Genomic DNA, 17,706 nt, shown 5'->3' with positions numbered 1-17,706 from the left:
TAATTGACACCAGTCAAATGTCACATTGTATGTGCATGCCATCTTCCAAAACCTTCCAAAACAAAATGCTCCTACCCAACTGTAGGCATCAAAGTGCCCCCCTCCCCCCCTCTCTCTCTCTCTCTCTCATCCAAACAGAGCCAAGACTCTCCCCTCACTGATTTTACACCCAATAAACAAACTCACAGAGAACAGACAACATAAATTTGTCACAACATCTATACATAAAAAAAAAAAATTATCAGTCCCATTCAAGAGCAGAGCAACCCACCAAATAACAATGTAATAAATGCATGGATGGTTCCAGAAACCAGAAAGCTGCACCAGAGTCAATGCACCCATTTATAAGCCCCACAGCCAGGCAAAAAAAAAATCACAACCGCCCCCTCCTCTTGGGTCCACCCATCCAAAGGACCACCATAATCCCCACTCAATCTAGCATAATAAAAGAAAAAGAATAAAGCCAAATTTTTATTAATGTTAATATATTATTAGCCCACCCTGTGCATTTAAGGAGGGGGCAGTTTTTGATTTGAATATAAAGCGCTTCTCCGGAGGAGGGCGCCTGAGAGAGCTCCGAGACGAGGAAAGAAGGATTAGGGTTCCGAGCAAGAGAAATATTAGGGTTTTGAGGGTGCTATTCTCAGAGACGGAGAGATAGAGAGAGATGGAGGGAGGGGAGGCGAAGAAGGCGGTGAATCCGCGGTGCTACATGGATATCAGCATCGGGGGGGAGATGGAAGGGAGGATCGTGGTGGAGCTCTCCCCCGAAGTGGCGCCGCGGACGGTGGAGAACTTCAGGGCGTTGTGCACGGGGGAGAAGGGCATTGGGCCTAACACCGGCGTGCCGCTCCACTACAAGGTACTTCCTTTCGCTGTCTTTCTGGCTGCTTCTACTGGTTTTCTTTGTTTGCCCTTGGTGTTGGAGAAATATCGGGGGGAAAGTGGCGTCTTGTCGAGGTTTTTGGGGTATTGGGGTCTTTTTGTTTTTTGGCCTCGTGTTCTTGTCCGCATCGTCTCGCTGGTGTTCTCCGCTGTGGCTGTCAGGGGAGGAGTGGAGGTATATTATGACAATTTTGTTGTTGCCTTTTTTTTTTTTTTTTGTGGTTCAATTATTTGGAAACCGACTCAAGCGAGTTGACTCAGAATAGGAATCTTTAGATGCCTCGTGCTATATACATTAACAACCAATTCTCTAATGACTTGACTTGATGGTTTGGAGTCGGCCCGAGTTAGAAATTTGATGGTTTGGATGTGGGATGAAAGAAAAAAGGAAAAAAGCTTTTCTTTTTAACATACAGTGGCTGTCATTGTTCTTTCGAAGCGAACATCCTAAACAAGCAAAATCGTAGTTTGATGGTAAAGCAATTAAAAAGGCAATTTCTTTTTTAATGTTAAATGAAGAAATTCTTGTTAGCATCTTACTATTTTTTTTACTACTCTGAATGTTCTTGACGAGGTTTAAGTTAAAAAAAATGAATCGTTATTAAATGCACCGGGCTTCTTTTTTTAGTAGTAGTATGGCTTTGCTTTAAAGAGGTATTCAACTAATGTGTGTTTTATAATATGTAACCTCTGATGTGCTTTGTATAAAGAGGAATGTAGCTGTTCCTGACAAGAATTTTTGAAAGTAAACTAGTTTTGCACATATGGAACTTGTCTTTAGTAATGATGTTATTTCTCTGGGTAATAATTATTTGATTAATAACAATTGTTTTGTTCTCACAATTTCAAATCCTTGATGAAATGATGGTGACCTCACACCTGTTTTACTTAAAAGATAATAATTATTTTGATTTCAAGTGCGGACCACAAATAGCAGGGAAAGGATTAATGATTATAATTTAGTTTGTTCTCAAGTGTATGTCTTTTGTGATAGTCAAGATGAATGCTGCTATTTATTTGAATACAACTGAAGAAGTTCTGTTTCTGAAATTAAGGTCTGATTTCCAGTTAAGGAAATGAGAATAATACTTTTGAGAAACTGTAGGTTTACCCTTTCTTCTTATGTTTTTAATTTTTAATAGTTTAAAAAGAAAAACAGGAAGTCATTTATAAGGACAATGCAAGTTTGGATAATTGGTGCTTCATGTGGATAACAGGGTCCATACTAAATATTGGTTTATAAGCATGCTTTTTCTATAATATGAAAAGTGGAAATATGGAAGTGTTAATGCAAGTAACTTGGATTATTTCTGTATATACACCATGCTTCATATGCATTCCAATCTTTAAAGAATATCCAAAATGATGGCCATTCTATTTTCTCTTGTTCGACATTTTGTACTAACAACTTGAGTGTTTGACTTCATAGTGTAGGCTCAACACTGAAGTTTGCATTAAGCTTTTCTGCTACATTCCCTTGATATTGACCTTCAAAAGGCAAGATCTGCAAGATAGAACAACATGGAAAATGAGCCACATGAATAATTACAACCTCAAATCTACTCATTCATATTCAAGATAAGTTCTGATGTTGGGGAGCACATTGAGTCGGTGGCTATGATTTAGAAAGCTATTTACTTGACTTGCCAAATAAGTTTGATAAAATATGAAATTTTTTTTATTCCTAATGGTCCCATATTGGGCTTACTCTGTCTTTTAAAACACCCACCATTTCCCTTGAAATTTAACCAAGACAATCAAGGAGGTAGGCATTTCAAAGAAGATCATTTTTTAATAATAAAGCAACTTGTATTTTATTGCTGCCAATTTCGAAGTAATGACTTAGGCTGCTTTTGTGGACTTGCAAGACAATAGGACAAGGTTAGAGATCTTGCTGAATTGGCTCCAATTAGGTCCTTTGATGCAAGTCAGAGAGGATTTTGGATGGAAAGTGAGGAAAAAGAAGAATTATTGTCGGTATTTAGCGATTCAATAGTTGAATATTGGGTATCAGGCCATTCTCCAGCTTACCTCTCATGAAGGGTCTTCGGGTTTATTTATAATTAGGATCTCAAATATGTTGCGGATCGCATCCTAATAAACTCGGGGGTTGTGTTGTAATAATTTGAGGATGTGGTGTAGCAATCCAGTGAAGTACCATAACTGCTAGACATGTGGTAGAATTGCCAGGATCTTGTGCGCATTTGGGCAAAAGGGTTGGGCTGACTCCACGAGAAGGTCCTGCTCAGCTCGGGTTGCCGAGATGAGGTGAGAGGCGTCAACTCTAGAGGTCAGTGGCTTCTAATTTGCTCATCCTAGCTTTCAGGTTGGAGAATCTTCGAATGCACCCAGGTCACCACATAGATTATGAACTAGAATCCAATTGTGCGACGTCACCTTAGTCATTTATTGCTGTATCGTTGGCTCCCCCACTTTTGAGTTTGAAGCATCTTCTTTGATTCAGGTGAAGGAAGTAACTATCTTGTCAGACATTGCACCACTTTACAAAAAGATTAATGCTGACACTCTTATCTTTAAAGACGACATTGACCATTTGGAGTGGGGTGGATGTGTGACATGTGTCTGTTGATTTAGATAGGAAGATGATTGGTTGGATAGATCTAGGCCATTCAAAACTTTATAAAAGGAGGGAGAGGGTCTCTGCAAATGTTATATCTGGGAGATCTTAAGTGTCCTTTCTATCACATTTGAGAGATTCTAGCAGGATCGGCTCGTCGAGTCATTCTGAATTATCTTTGGATGGTGCTTTTATAGCTTCTCATTCTTTTCTTCTGAAAGGATTAATTCTTTTGCATATTTTTCATTTTCTTTTTTTTCGAGATATTGTTCCTTATGGATGCTTCATGGGAAACATGCCTTTAACAATGCATTAGAGGCACTTTGGCTGCTTTGCAAGAGGCTAGGAAGAAGGTGGCTAAGGCCGAGGCTGATTTGGGATCCTTCAGAAGTATACTAGCCAAGGTTCGCCGTCTTGGTACCGGAACTTGTATCGATACCATCATATTATAGTATTGGTATGTGGTTTGGTATGCTATGGTATGCCAATATCGGTATGATATGGTATGCAATATCGATATAGTACCGATACGCTACGATACATTCTGTACTGAATGGTACAGGTGGTATGGTAAAACCTAGGCCTAGAAGTTGAGGATTGAATTGAAGTAGCTTGGCTCCAAATGGCTATGGTGGAGAAAAAGAACCGACGGTTGCCCGATTTTGGATTGCCTGAGATAAGAAGAGAGCTTCCTGAATTGTGGGGAAGTTCAATGCATTGGGAAGCTATCATGTGAAGTTTGCTCTCATTACAGTCAAGCCCTTCATAAGGGCTTCAACAAACATAGAAATTAGATGTTAAGATTCTTTCCTTGAGCTAACCTTATGATTCAGGAGGATTGTTAGATTCAATATGGATCGCTTCAGCAAGTAGGAGAAAGGCTGGATATGGTCTAGGAGGAAGATCCGCTACATTAGGAAGCTGAACGTGTGTCAAACTTTAGAAGACCATAACTTGGTCAATCTTCCTTCTCTCCGATTGGATCATCTTAGTAGCCTAGATCCTATTACGATAAGAAATAATGAAATTGGGAAGTGGGATAGTGACTACAAAATTGAGAAGCCATCAACCTCCAAGCAATATGCTTTTGCTGGTCTCCCTTTTGCGCTTCTTGGTGCCACCATGAAGTTGAGTGACTTTGCTAAAGTTGTTGATCTTGTAGAATTGGAGTTGGCCAGTCATGATCTTCTTTTGTAATTTAGTAATCCAATCTAATTTTTGACTTCCTATGTAATCATTTGATTCAGGTGGGTTATCAAACTCGATATGGATCACTTTGACCATTATGGATATCCAAGAAGATCATCAGACTCGATGTGGATCATTTTCGTTACTACGAGGACTAGATGTGGATCCTGGTCAGTACGAGTAGAGCTAGACAAAATTCAGAAGTAAGATCCACTAGATCAAGAAGCCAAATCAGACGTCAAACTTCAGGAGGCGATAACTTAGTTATATGATGCTTGATTGAGATAATCTTTTTTTTGAACTTGAGTATCTTTTCGAGATCTACAACTTTGGACTAAGCTTTAAAGGGGCTAAATCGAATCAAAATTTCATTGTTTGAGCCTGAAAATGGATTGATCAAACTGAAACTTTTCTTTTCGAGAGAGACTTTGATCGAGAGTTATTTTTCAATCCATAAAAATTAGATGGAGCGATAGAAGACAAAGTTAATATAGAATTCGAGATCTATCTCCTGTAAATTTTTTTTATTTTTTATGATTTTTTGTATTTATCTTTTTTTTTAAAGATCTAGTTCTATTTAAGCTAGGAAGAGAAGTTCAACCCAACTATTTAAGGATGGACACCTTTCTAGAAGATAAGAAGAATCTGATTCAAATTTTACAAGAACAGACCTCACTATTATAAATAGGGGCTATGTATCTCAATTTATGATATGGAGAATCAATTAATGAAAGAAAAAAAATTTAAGTCCTATTTTTGCAATTCTTTCATTATCTTTTTTTTTGAGAGACTGAGTTGAGCAAATTGAAGAAAATCTTCCTTCTCCTGATTAGATCAAGTTGGTATTAGAGTTTTGATCCTCTACAACTATGGGAGATTCAGACACGTGAGCACTACAACAGTTAGAAGAAAGGCTATTCGCGATTGAAGTACATCGAAGGACAAAAGGTGAGTATGACTGCTAGTTCTATCTGGATAGATAATGAGATAAAGAAACATATCATATAATTAGATAAGAAGATTGTCCAACTCACACAAACCGTGTCTTAATTGGTGGTGCCTTTAATACAAGCACCAGCAACTCTTGTACTGAAGTTTTCTGTATCTAGAGATTAAAATTTATCATTTAGCAAGGAAGACCAAGGCTGAAAACCATCTTCGAGCGGATTTAAGCGGTTCAGTCGTGAGATGGGGAAGCAAGCATTTCTCCATTTTCAATCTTCAATTCTGATTTAGCAGGAGCTAAACCTCCTAAATAAGGGGAGCTTTGATTCAGATGGATCATCAAACTCGATGTGGACCATTTTGATTATTATAGATATTCAAGAGGATCATTAGACTTGATATGGATCATTTTTTCACTACGAGACTCGATGTGGATCATGCTAGTCATTACGAGTAGAGTTAGACAATCTAGAGCAAGATCTGCTATATCAAGAAGTCGAATCGCACGTCAAATTTCAGGAGGTGATAACTTGGTTATACGATGCTCGATTGAGATGATTTTTTTTTTAGAATTGGATATGTTTTCAAGATCTACAACTTTGGATCAGTCCATCAAGGGGCTAAATCGGGCCAAAGTTCCATCATTTGAGCTTAAAAATGGGTTGGTCAAACTGAAATTCTTGAAAAAGGCTTTGATTAGAAGTTGTCTTCCAATCTATGAAGAATTAGGTGGAGCGATAGAAGGCAAAGTTGATGTAGAATTCAAGATCTCTCTCTTATAAAATTTTAATATTTTTAATAAATTTTTTATATTTATCATATTTTTTTAGGGATTTAGTTCTATTTAAGCTAGGAAGAGAAGTTCAACCCAACTTGTTTAATGGTGGACATCCTTTTAGAAGATAAGAAGAGGAATCCGATTTGAATTGTGCAAGGATGGATCTCACTATTATAGATAGGAGCTATGTATCTCAGTTTATGGTATGGAGAATTAATTAGTGAAAGGAGGGAATTTAAGTCCAATTTTTGTAATTCTTTTATCATTTTTTTTTGAGAGATCTGAGTTGAGTAGGTTGAAGAAAATCTTTCTTCTCTCCGATCCGATCATCATTTTTGAGCATATCTTTTCTTTTGTTTATTATTTGAATGCTCGTTTAAGGTTGTCTTAAGGATGCTGGACTAGGCTATTAGATGATTAGAAAGCTGAGATGAAGTTTTAATTAAACAACTCGAAGTGCTTGAGATTGCTTGAATGCTTTGAGATAAAGCTATAAAATCATAATGCCTTTGAAGATCGGTCGAGATGAAGATAAGACCATCATAAAATGAGATCATAAGATGCAATGATAACAAGATGAGCCAAGTCGAAATAAAGTTAAACTATCCGCATAGATTAGTCAAGATAGCTAAGTTGTTGATAATGCCTAGGCCAAAATATGATCATAATATCATAGAAGGATTGGCTAAAATAGTCATAGTGGAGAATGACTTAGGAGATAAGCTGGAATGTTTTCCATATATATTAGATAGGGAGGCTGAAATAATAATAAAGTCAGAATTCCATGAAGTGCCTGAGGTGGGTGAAAATATCATTGACGCATTTATGAAGCAATTGAGATCACCTTGTTAGAGTAGAATACAATCCTTTATGGGCTGTTGGGCCTTAAGAGAGAAAGAGTACCTAGCCGAGGATAAGATAGTGGCCAGTGGGCTTCGATCATCGATGGCTAATGGGCCTTGAGAATGTACCTATTCAAAGTTGAGACCCGAGTTGTCGATCCTTGGAGGCCATTGGGCTCATTGCACCTATCCGAGGTCGAGACCGAAGTCATCAATCTTTAGGGGCTATTAGGTGGGCCTTGCTTCGTGTACTTATCCCAGGTTGAGACTAGAGTCGATCCTTGGGGGCTATTGGGCCTTGCTCCATTGTACCTGGCTGAGGTTGTGACTGGAGTCATTGCTCCTCAAGGGCCATCGAGTCTTTTTGGTTGGCCAACAAGCATTGAGTGGTCAACTCTTCGGGTGATTAGATCAAGTGTACCTCCTAGATTGAGCTAAGACTTTTGGATGGCATGATCTATGCTTTCAAGGTCGGTAACTTTCATAAAATGGTATGACCTGCAATACTTCAATCCTTTTGGAGCGAAACTAAAATACACTTTCAGTGATAGTTAGTAGCAAGAAATACAATGATTCAAGATTGTGATTCTTACTAATTTACTTACGATTGTCAGGGTATGAGCTTCTTGAGCTCTGCTATTTAGCATGGATTCTTCTAGCTTGACAAAGTTGGATTGTTGCCTTCTCAAGTTGAAGGGCTAAGACTTTCTATAGTAATCCTTCGAATATTGTAGCAATCATGCTGGCGAGTGGTTGATCATCGTTGTCCCTCCTTTTAGGGGTTTGCCTATCTCGATTTGAGTTTTGCTGATCGCCACATATCGACTTAGCTATCCTTATCGGATGAGGGTTTTGATCTCCTCTTTTAATTGGAGGTGTTCCTCAGTGTCGTGCTTGTGATGTTTGTGGAACTGGCAATACTCACGCATGCCCTCTCTTGGTGGGAGTCCTTATCTTTTAGGGCCAGCAGAGGTAGCTCTGGCCCTATATCTCCATCACAATGTCTCAAAGCACCGAGAGGGTTATACGTCTTGGCGTTCCATGGTGGGCTCTAAGGTTGCTTTGCGATTCTTTCTTTTCAACTACCCTTTCTCCTTGGCTTATCCTTCTCCTGGCGGTTCTTGCACTTACTATCGCCTTTTTCTTTGCTTTCCTAGCAGCGATGGGTTCCTTGGCATTAATGTACTTAACTACTCGAGCTAAGAGCTTGGCCAAGTCTTTTGGAGGCCTCTATTAAGAAGAAGAAGCATGAGCTCCCTAGCTCGTTCATTACTGTAGCTACTGTGATGGAGTGATCCATCTCATACACTGACAACTCGACATTGAACTGGCTATGTAGTTTTGAAGGGACTCATCTTCCTTTCCTTTGATGGCAAATATGCTGGTTGAAGCTTTCCTTTGTCTTTTGTTGGTGAATAAGTGACCAAGCATGGGATGAAGCAACCAATCAAGCCCGATCAAAGGTTGGAATACCGGAGTCAAGCTATTTTTTTAGTGTGGTCGGAAAAGCCTGAGACATCACGGCTTCCGAATCTCCTTGTAACAGCACAAGAGCTTTAAAGCTTCTAATATGGTCCATGGAGTTTGAGGTACCATCATAGAGCTAGAACTATAGTATTTTGAAATCCTTTGGTAAGGGCTCCTCCATATTCTCTTTGGTGAAGGGAGTATCTTTTATCGTCTCAAAGTTATCCCCTATTTCGATCCTTTGCCTTTGCAAGGCCTGGATCTAGTGGCTTATCTCCTCGATCTAGCGATCAAGGTCGGTCTCCTACCTAGAGACTCTGATGCTTATCTCCTCGATCTTGCGATCTAGTGGCTATTTTCGTGGACTTGCATGACAAAAGGAGAAGGCTAGAGAGCTTGTTGAATTGGTTCTGGTTGAGCCCTCTGATGCTTAAGTTAGAGAGGGTTTCTATTGGGAAGAAAGGAAGAAGAATGATGTGGATGTTAAATGATTTGGTAGTTGAGGATTGGGTATTAGATCATTCTCCTTCTTACTTGTCATGAAGGGTCTTCAGATTTACTTATAGTTGGGATCTCTAATCTTTTGTAGATCATATTCTAACAAACTTGGAGTCTTGTTGTAACAATCTGATGGTGCGGCGTAACAATCTAAGAATGTGCTGTAATCATTTGGTGTGTAATGGAATTGCTAGGATCTCGTGCATATTTGGGTAGAGGGGTTGAGCTAACTTTGCCATGAGAAGGTCCCGCTCGACCTGGGTTGGTTGCTAAGTTGACTGGTTGCCAGGCTGAGGTAAGAGACTTCAACTTTGACGGTTAGTTGCTTCTGGTCTACTCATCTCAGCTTTCAAGTCGGGGTTCCGACCAGAATGCCTTGGAAATCTCCAAATGCGCCTGGGTCACCATAGAGACCATGAACTAGATGAATCTACCACATCAGCTTGGTCATTTACGGCCATATCATGGTTATTTATTTGAATCATTTAATGCCTTATACCATCAAAATTCTGCTTAAATGATCTTCAGAAATTTTTAACTTATAATGAAATTTTATTGCATATAGTAGTATTTTTTTTGGGTAAATGGGAGAGGTTAAGCAATGCAGAAACACAACTAAATCACCTTAAATTTGATGAACTTTGATATGTCATCTTGTAGTTGACGTAGCAAACATGAAGTTGGTGATATCCCATACTAGTCAATAATAACTTGCTTGTGGAATTTCAATATTTCTTTTGTGGAACATGTTAGCTAACAACCTAACATATAAGTTAATTTTGCTAGCATCATCTTGATAATGAATGGTGCCATGCTTAGTAGTGACAATTACTTTTCAAACTAATCCATAGTAAATGACCAGACATTTTTTGACAAAGAATGATGCTATACATAACTATGATGAAGATTTTAAGTTCTGTGGGATGGGGGGTGTCTTGGTTTCTCCATGAAATGGGGTGCCCCATCATCCTGTGCTGTCTCGGTGGCCATCTTGATATGTACTGTTCGTCTCTCTCCCCTCTTTCCTTCTTTATTTCTTTCTTTCTTCTTTATTAGGAAATGGGTCTCCACTTCTCTCAAAGTTTTTCGAGAAAATTAAATCCCATATCAAGTGTCCAGGAAATTTTGTGAGAATAAATTGGGAAAAAATAAATGGAATTAGGACTCTGAGTGGATAGGGAGTTTAAATAATCTCTTTTTAGATTTGGTAAAATCACTCTTATTATGTTATATCATAAGAAAGGGAGATATCAATTTATCTAATTCATGTTACTAGTAAATCAGCCAGGTAACTTCGACCGCACTTCTCACTATCATGCACCATGGGCTTTTTTTTTTCATTTTTCATTTTTTCTTTTTTAAATAAATTTTAAATAATACAGTCTTCAATTATGACATCAAGCTGATGTCAGCATTCTGTGAACTGGTTGAACCAGCGGTTGAACTAACCAGTAAAATGGTTCAACATGCGGTCTGATTTTCAAAACATTGCCTATGTGCTATTGGAAGGTGAAACTGTTTATGTTCTTTATACCATTCAAAGAGTTTTTGTGATTTAGTAGTCAAATCATTTCTTTTAATAATTGATCTGAGTTAAACATTCATGTTGCCATTGATTATTTTTTTTAACCTTGATCTATTGTAAATTAAATGAAAACAACAGATGGCATATAAGTGAACTTTACTGTCTTGTTTTTGTTCTGATCTATGTAAGAGTTGGTGTATATAGTAATTTTTAACTATTTTTCTTTCAGGGTGCACGTTTTCATCGTGTTATCAAGGGTTTTATGATACAAGGTGGCGATATATCCGCAGGTGATGGAACTGGAGGAGAATCCATATATGGATTAAAATTTGAGGATGAGAACTTTGAACTGAAACATGAAAGAAAAGGAATGCTATCAATGGCAAATTCTGGCCCCAACACCAATGGCTCTCAATTCTTTATTACTACCACTAGAACATCTCATCTAGATGGAAGACATGTTGTGTTTGGGAAGGTGGTTAAGGGTATGGGAGTCGTTCGGTCGATTGAGCATAGTCCTGTTGGAGATGGTGATTATCCCACTGTTGATGTAATTATTGTAGATTGTGGAGAACTTTCTGAAGGGGCTGATGATGGAGTTTCAAATTTCTTCAAAGATGGTGATATGTATCCAGATTGGCCCAATGACCTTGATGAGAAGCCAAGCGAGCTTTCATGGTGGATGAATGCTGTGGACTCCGCTAAGGTTTTTGGAAATGATTACTTCAAGGTCAATTTTGTTATAAACCTTGATTTCTGTTTATTTTAATATTTACATTTCAATAGGATTACGTCGAACGTTCAACTTTAAGTTTGTTTTTGGTTGCTTTAATTTGTTCTCCATTGTGAAAGTAATGTAATGCAGTTTTATTGGATACCCCTTGATATTTGTGCATCCTACTAGCCTTGAGTTGTCTACGTCATCAATGTTTCAGAAGAATGCTACTTGTATCGAAAGTTTTCTCTATCTTGTTCAACTTGGTTTTGTTGGATATCAAATTGATCATGTGAAATTTAAAATCTTTTGATTCAAGCAGAAGCTTGACTTTAAGATGGCTCTTAGAAAGTATCGTAAGGCTCTTCGCTACTTGGATATTTGCTGGGAGAAAGAAGAGATTGATGAAGGCAAGCATATGTTTGGCACTAAAGCTCTCTCTCCCTCCTCCCCCCAACACACACACTTGCTTGGTCACCTGGTTGCTCACTCTCTCCATCTTTTTGTGGCTTCCCAGAGAAAAGCTCATTGTTGCGGAAGACAAAGTCAATTATACTCACAAATAGTTCTGTAAGCTTTTGTTATTTTTGATACAGTTTTTTAAATTCTTATATCTATAATTAAGTTGCTTATTCAAAATGAAACATTGCTGTTTACTTAATCTGAATAAGTTCCTTAATGTCTATTGATCTTAACCTCGATAAGCAAGTAGTGTTCCGTCTGTGTAGTGTTTAATATGATTTGCTCTTGAAGAAGCATTACTAGTTCATGTCTTATGAGATGATGTTGAATTCATGGACACTTACCATGGGCAAGAGGGAATTGCCTAGGATAGCAATTGGCAGGTAGGCACTGTTTCGACCTGCATGGGTTTGAAATTATTGAAGTATTGATTTTGAGTTGTGGTTGCCAATACTCGTGACTTAGATTAATGTGATATATTCTTGTTCAACTGATGATGTGAAAAGAGACATAAGATCAGAAAGTTTTGGGTATCTGGGGTTTCTAGGCCATTATTTACCAAATTTCATAATTCTTGAGTTAAAGAACCATTTCATCAGATGAATAAGTTCGAACTTTGAGTCTAGCGACAAGCATATATTTTGTTCTTTTTTGTGTTTTTTTTTTCATTGAAACAGCGAATCTAATGATGATGCATATATTCTGTCTTTCTGTAAATGTTCACACTGGAATGATTTTACTAATTCACAAAATTTTCCACTGTAGCAGTGTCTTTAGGATGTTATCACCTTGCATTTCTTTCTTCATATGATATGTCCATCTTATCCAATGCACAGAAATTTGCTGATTTTTGTTCTTGCCATTAAACTAGAAATTCTGTCTTGATGGTCAAATAATGCTAACTCATGTAATGAGCGAGAGCTGTCATAAGGTCTCTATGACTTTGAATAGATGTAACTGAAGTCACTTCCCTCAATAAAAAGTAACTGAAGTAACATGTGCTTCTTTTCTTAATTGAGCTACTTCCATCAAGATGGTTTTTTCTAACTCTTCACACTTGATCTTGTCAAGTATTTTTGACTTCCTTTCTTGTTTTTAGCCAATTTGTCATGTAGATAATCAAAAGCCAAAATGTTAATCTTATTTTAAGTTTCTTCTGCATCCCTGTTATCTCTCTAGCATCTCTCAAGATCCTTTTTTCCCCTTCTCTTTCATTCTCTTCCATGCTTTATATTTCTTGTTTCCTTGATTATCTTTTGGATGTCAGTTACCTTTAGGTTCTGCAAGAATTCTCTACCAAACATATTGAAGTAAGTTGTCATCTGATACTATCATATATTATGGTGCACCTTTCATTTCCATCCTTTGATACTTAATCTCTGGTTTATTCAACTGATCTTGGGACGATTTCAATTGGGTTGGGATAGACTCAAATGAATACAACGCAACCAACTCTAACCTTTGAGCCAACTGATTACTTCATTCATTACTTGCTAGAATGAATATTAGGCTAATCTTACTCTAGATAGAGTAACATAGCAGAGGAAGAGGGAGAGAACCCAGGCATGCTACCTTGGTTCATCATTTGCGCTTGTCCCCGGTCTCTTTGGCATTATCCATATACTGCTGCCTGCTGCTCGGTGTTCAATTCTAGAATAGAGTGTACATTGAGGAGGCTCTGTCCAAGAGGAGGATATTAGGAGGGAGTAGCGTTGCCATACCGTGCCGAACCGGCCGGTACACCTCGTATCGTATCGGATCGGCGGGAACCGGCACGATTCGGCCGGTAAATTCGGTACACCGACGGTACGAAAAGAAAAAAGAGAGAAAGTGAGAAAGAGAGAGAGAGGAGGAGAGGGAGGGAGGTGGGAGCCACCGGAGGCCGGCTGCGGCCGTCGGAGGGCTTTCGAGCCCCGTATCGCTTGATAGGGCTTTCAAAGGAGTGAGAAAGAGAGAAAGAGCGCTCGGGGGGGAAGGGACCTACCGAACGGATGGCGCCTCCGTCGCAAGGCCCCCGTGGCCGGCAAGCCGACGCCGACGGCCTGAGGGCGGTCGAGCGGGTGGAGCTCCTCCACGGCTCCGCCCCCTTCTTTTTGAAACAGACGGTCTTCTGTTTTGGGTTTTTTTTTTTTTTGGTTTTAAACTCAAGAAGTCGGTAACTGGGTTGCCGACTTAAATTTAAAAAAAAAATAATAATAAAAGTCATGAAGCCGGCAAACTATTTGTCGGCTTCATTTAAAACTATCTTTTTTAAAAAAACTCCCGAAACAGGGGCGACGCCCCTGTTTCACGCCGCGGCGCCGCGCGCGCGGACTGCGCCCTTCGGCGACCACGGCGGCCAACCGGAGGCCGTCTGGCGGCCCCGCCGGCTCCTTCCCCTCCTTTTTCTTTCTTCCTCTTCTCTCTCTATTTCTCTCTTTCTTTCTTTTTTTCTTCCGGTTCGGGTGCGCTTGCCTTCGTCTGTTCGGTACGGTATGAAACTATACCGAACCATGTCGCCGGCCGGCCGATACGGCCAGCTGTATCGGTTCAGCATACCTTGGGAGGGAGGGTTTATATATTGGGATTCAGGCTGTTTTAAAGCTAGACTTGATGTGACTGGTACTGTACCTCTTTAACATTCAACGAAGTCTACCAAAGTCACATCCTTAATTATCCTTTTTGCATCTTGAAGGTTAATGTCCAATGTTATTATTAGAATCTAGGTATTTATTTATTTGTGTTTTTTCAATTTCAGTATTTGTGTATGTGTGGAAGAGAGAGCCCCGCGGCTTTATCATCATTGCATAAAGATCATAGTTCTCAGCACAAGTTAGTACCAATAAACTAGAAGCAGTGTCCATAGACATTGCATCCATATCAACATGCAAGCGACATCAAGATTGCAAGCAAGATTGTCCTGCCAGCATGCTATGATTTTCCTGTCCTTGTAGACATGTCTTACCTTCTTCTGATCTTGCAACTGTATCTTGTTGTGATGAAGTTTTATGTGTCAGGGTGGAGGCTTTGTCATTATTTGGTCAACTCCACAGTATGCTAACTAATCTGGTTCTGTGGAAACTGAAGCATGTACAATACAAAACAGCTCAATAACATCTGTCCCTATCCTATTTCTGCCAAGCTAGCCTGGCAAGTTCTGGCTCTTGTTGATGCCAACAACATCAGCTGATCCTGCAATCCCCTCATGGCTTTTTTTAAAAATATTTATCTTTTAGAGCAAAAGCGCTACCGCAGATGATGTCTAGGAAGTTATATTTTCCAAGGTCCTTTCGAATACAATTGGCAAGGTGATCCAATTATGATAGGTAAGGAACACGTTGGTAAGGGCCACTAATTTGAGGTTGATGTTAATTTTCTTTGGTTTGATTCATATCTGAACAAGGGAATGCCATTGCTCTGCATCTTTGCTCATATTGCATCTGGTCTTAGATTGTTCACCATGTTCTACCAGGAGATTCATGACCAATAACTAAGCTGCTTAGTTGAATGGCTTGAAGCGCACATTTTACTGTTCTACTCAATATTTGCCTTTTCAATTAATTGCATTAAATTGTATTCTATTGATGAAGAGTGCGTTCTGTTTATGGGGCTTCTTGGTAGCTATGTAAGTTTCACTAGTTTTAACTAATTGCTTTTATTTTTTTAAACTCATGTTTTAGGCTTGCAAATTGAAATTAGGAGATCCCAAGAGTGCCTTATTGGATGCTGACTTTGCATTGCGTGAAAGAGAGGGTAATGCCAAGGCATATTACCGCCAAGGCCAGGTTATTATCTTCCATCTGATGACCACTATTTAGATTAAAGCAATGATATTGTTCCCCTGTCTGAGATTGTTTTGGTGGACTGAGCCTTATTTTGCAGAATATTCAGAACCAATTATTGTTATACTATATAATCCTTCTAGTTAATAAAAAATTTAAATGGCTATCTTTCACGGGAAAGATAGCTATGGAGGATTTTTGGGCATCTTCTTGAGATGCCATATTGCTGACAATAATACAAGTTGCACCTAAGATATGGATTGCTTATATCTACCTACTATATTGTCACAAAAGAATTTCTGGAATGGCTTTATGGTTTGCCCAAACTATTGCTAGAAACTTCTTTTGTAATCTAAGAATAAATGTTGTTGCTAATAGCTGCACTCTGCCTGTAAGTTAACATCTTATTTTTGCCGTGATAAAATGACCTGATATTTCCAAGAGAGAATCAGGGGTTGGCTCACTAAAATTTGGCCTGGACCTGAACTAGATAAGTCCCAATGCAACGTCATTCGATTGATTTTTCCTTAGTTTGGATCACGATTCATACCAGATCTCTACTGTTGCTAGGATATTTGTCGTATATGATGCAGCCATTCATGCATTGGACAATGATAGAATGTAGACTGACATTCTGGATGGTTATCATCTTTCTCATGATTTTCTGGATGTTTTCTTATCTTTGTTTGTTTGCAAGTCATGGATGGCCTAAGTTATTACCTTGTAAACTGATCAGGCACACATGTCACTTAATGATGTGGATGCCGCAGTCGAAAGTTTCAAGAAAGCACTAGAGTTAGAGCCAAATGATGGTCAGTGGCTTTTGTTTATTTTGTTTGCTTTCTTTCAGTTTATACACGCAATTGGTAAGTTGATTGGTTTTTGGTATTTATTAGGAGGCATAAAGAAAGAGCTTGCTGCTGCAAAGAAGAAGGTGAGAATGATATATCAAGTGCACCTCATTTAAAGTATACTTTAGTTCTAGATATGATTTGAATAGCTAAAATTGTTTCCAGATTGCTGATAGGCGGGATCAAGAGCGAAAGGCTTATTCCAGAATGTTCCAAGCCTCAGTAAAATCAGATGCAAATAATGAGGTTATGATGCCTTGGTTCTTGACTTTAAGAGAAGTGTCTATATTCTCAAACAGTGATTATTAACATTTGAATAGTGAAAACCGTAGAAGGCATGGAATATCTTCCTAGTAGCTGACTTTATGTCTTTGGGTGCCTTTACAGGACAAACATTGCTGAAGAAAATTCAGCTCTAAAAATTTATATGAAATCTTTTGGCAAGTGGGCAAATATAGTAGGTTTTCATTCAGCATAGAAAGGTTCAGGTATTTGTTGTTTTATTCATTATAGTTGCTTTGCATAAAATGATCAGAGTAGGCTATCATAACCCCTTTTTTTTTTTTGTGTGTGTGTGTGTATCTGCAGGTATACAAGTGGGACTGAAGAAAAAAAAATCCAGATCCCTTGAGATGGATATATACAGAAAAAGGAAAAAGCTTGAACCATTTTTTCTTAAAAGTAGGAGTTGCATTGAGACATTGTTGTAATAGGCTGTTTAGATGGGGGATGCTTGAGACTTTACCATTTCAAATATTTCATTCCGTCCTGCACAAAAAACAAAACTTTCGTACTTCTGTTGAACTAGATGGTTTATTCTGGACGTTTACTCATTCCTTCAACTTATCTATCGTACCCTTTTTGTTAATCCTTTATGTTGCTGATGGTTTTTATAATTCTCATTTGGGTGGGCTTAGTGCATCCGCAGAGCTTAGCTTTTAGAATTTTGTATGGCATATTTATGGTCCAGAATTATGTAGTTTTTCTTGGTCCTGGCATATTTTTACTGCCTTTTCAGTCAGGGCTTTCTAGGTTGCGTTGTGGTTTTATCTCTGTTTTTTTTGGCTGTTCTAAAGATGGTGCTTTTAGGGCAGTCTATGACCCTTTTCACAGAATATTGTGACCATCGGATAACAGTTCAAGATGTTATATCCTCGTGGCTGTAATGGGGGCTTGAAACTTGCTAGATGTCTGGAGCTTGGGTTCTAGTC

General features: G+C 38.6%; 1 protein-coding gene across 1 annotated transcript; it reads left to right on the top strand.

The window, feature by feature from the left end:
- The first annotated feature begins 532 nt into the window (after positions 1 to 532).
- LOC105060599 (peptidyl-prolyl cis-trans isomerase CYP40) lies at positions 533 to 17,324 on the top strand. The gene is made up of 10 exons (XM_010944383.4): positions 533 to 862; positions 10,936 to 11,436; positions 11,744 to 11,831; positions 11,939 to 11,991; positions 15,543 to 15,647; positions 16,381 to 16,456; positions 16,541 to 16,578; positions 16,661 to 16,741; positions 16,883 to 16,983; positions 17,084 to 17,324. The coding sequence occupies exons 1-9, from the start codon at positions 668 to 670 to the stop codon at positions 16,895 to 16,897; spliced, it is 1,152 nt and encodes a 383-aa protein (XP_010942685.1). The 5' UTR covers positions 533 to 667; the 3' UTR covers positions 16,898 to 16,983; positions 17,084 to 17,324.
- The last annotated feature ends 382 nt before the right edge of the window (positions 17,325 to 17,706 follow it).

Source organism: Elaeis guineensis, chromosome 13 (assembly GCF_000442705.2).
Source record: "Elaeis guineensis isolate ETL-2024a chromosome 13, EG11, whole genome shotgun sequence".
Lineage (NCBI taxonomy): Eukaryota > Viridiplantae > Streptophyta > Magnoliopsida > Arecales > Arecaceae > Elaeis > Elaeis guineensis.
The sequence above is the reverse complement of the archived record's forward strand: the minus strand, read 5'-3'. Positions and strand labels throughout refer to the sequence as shown.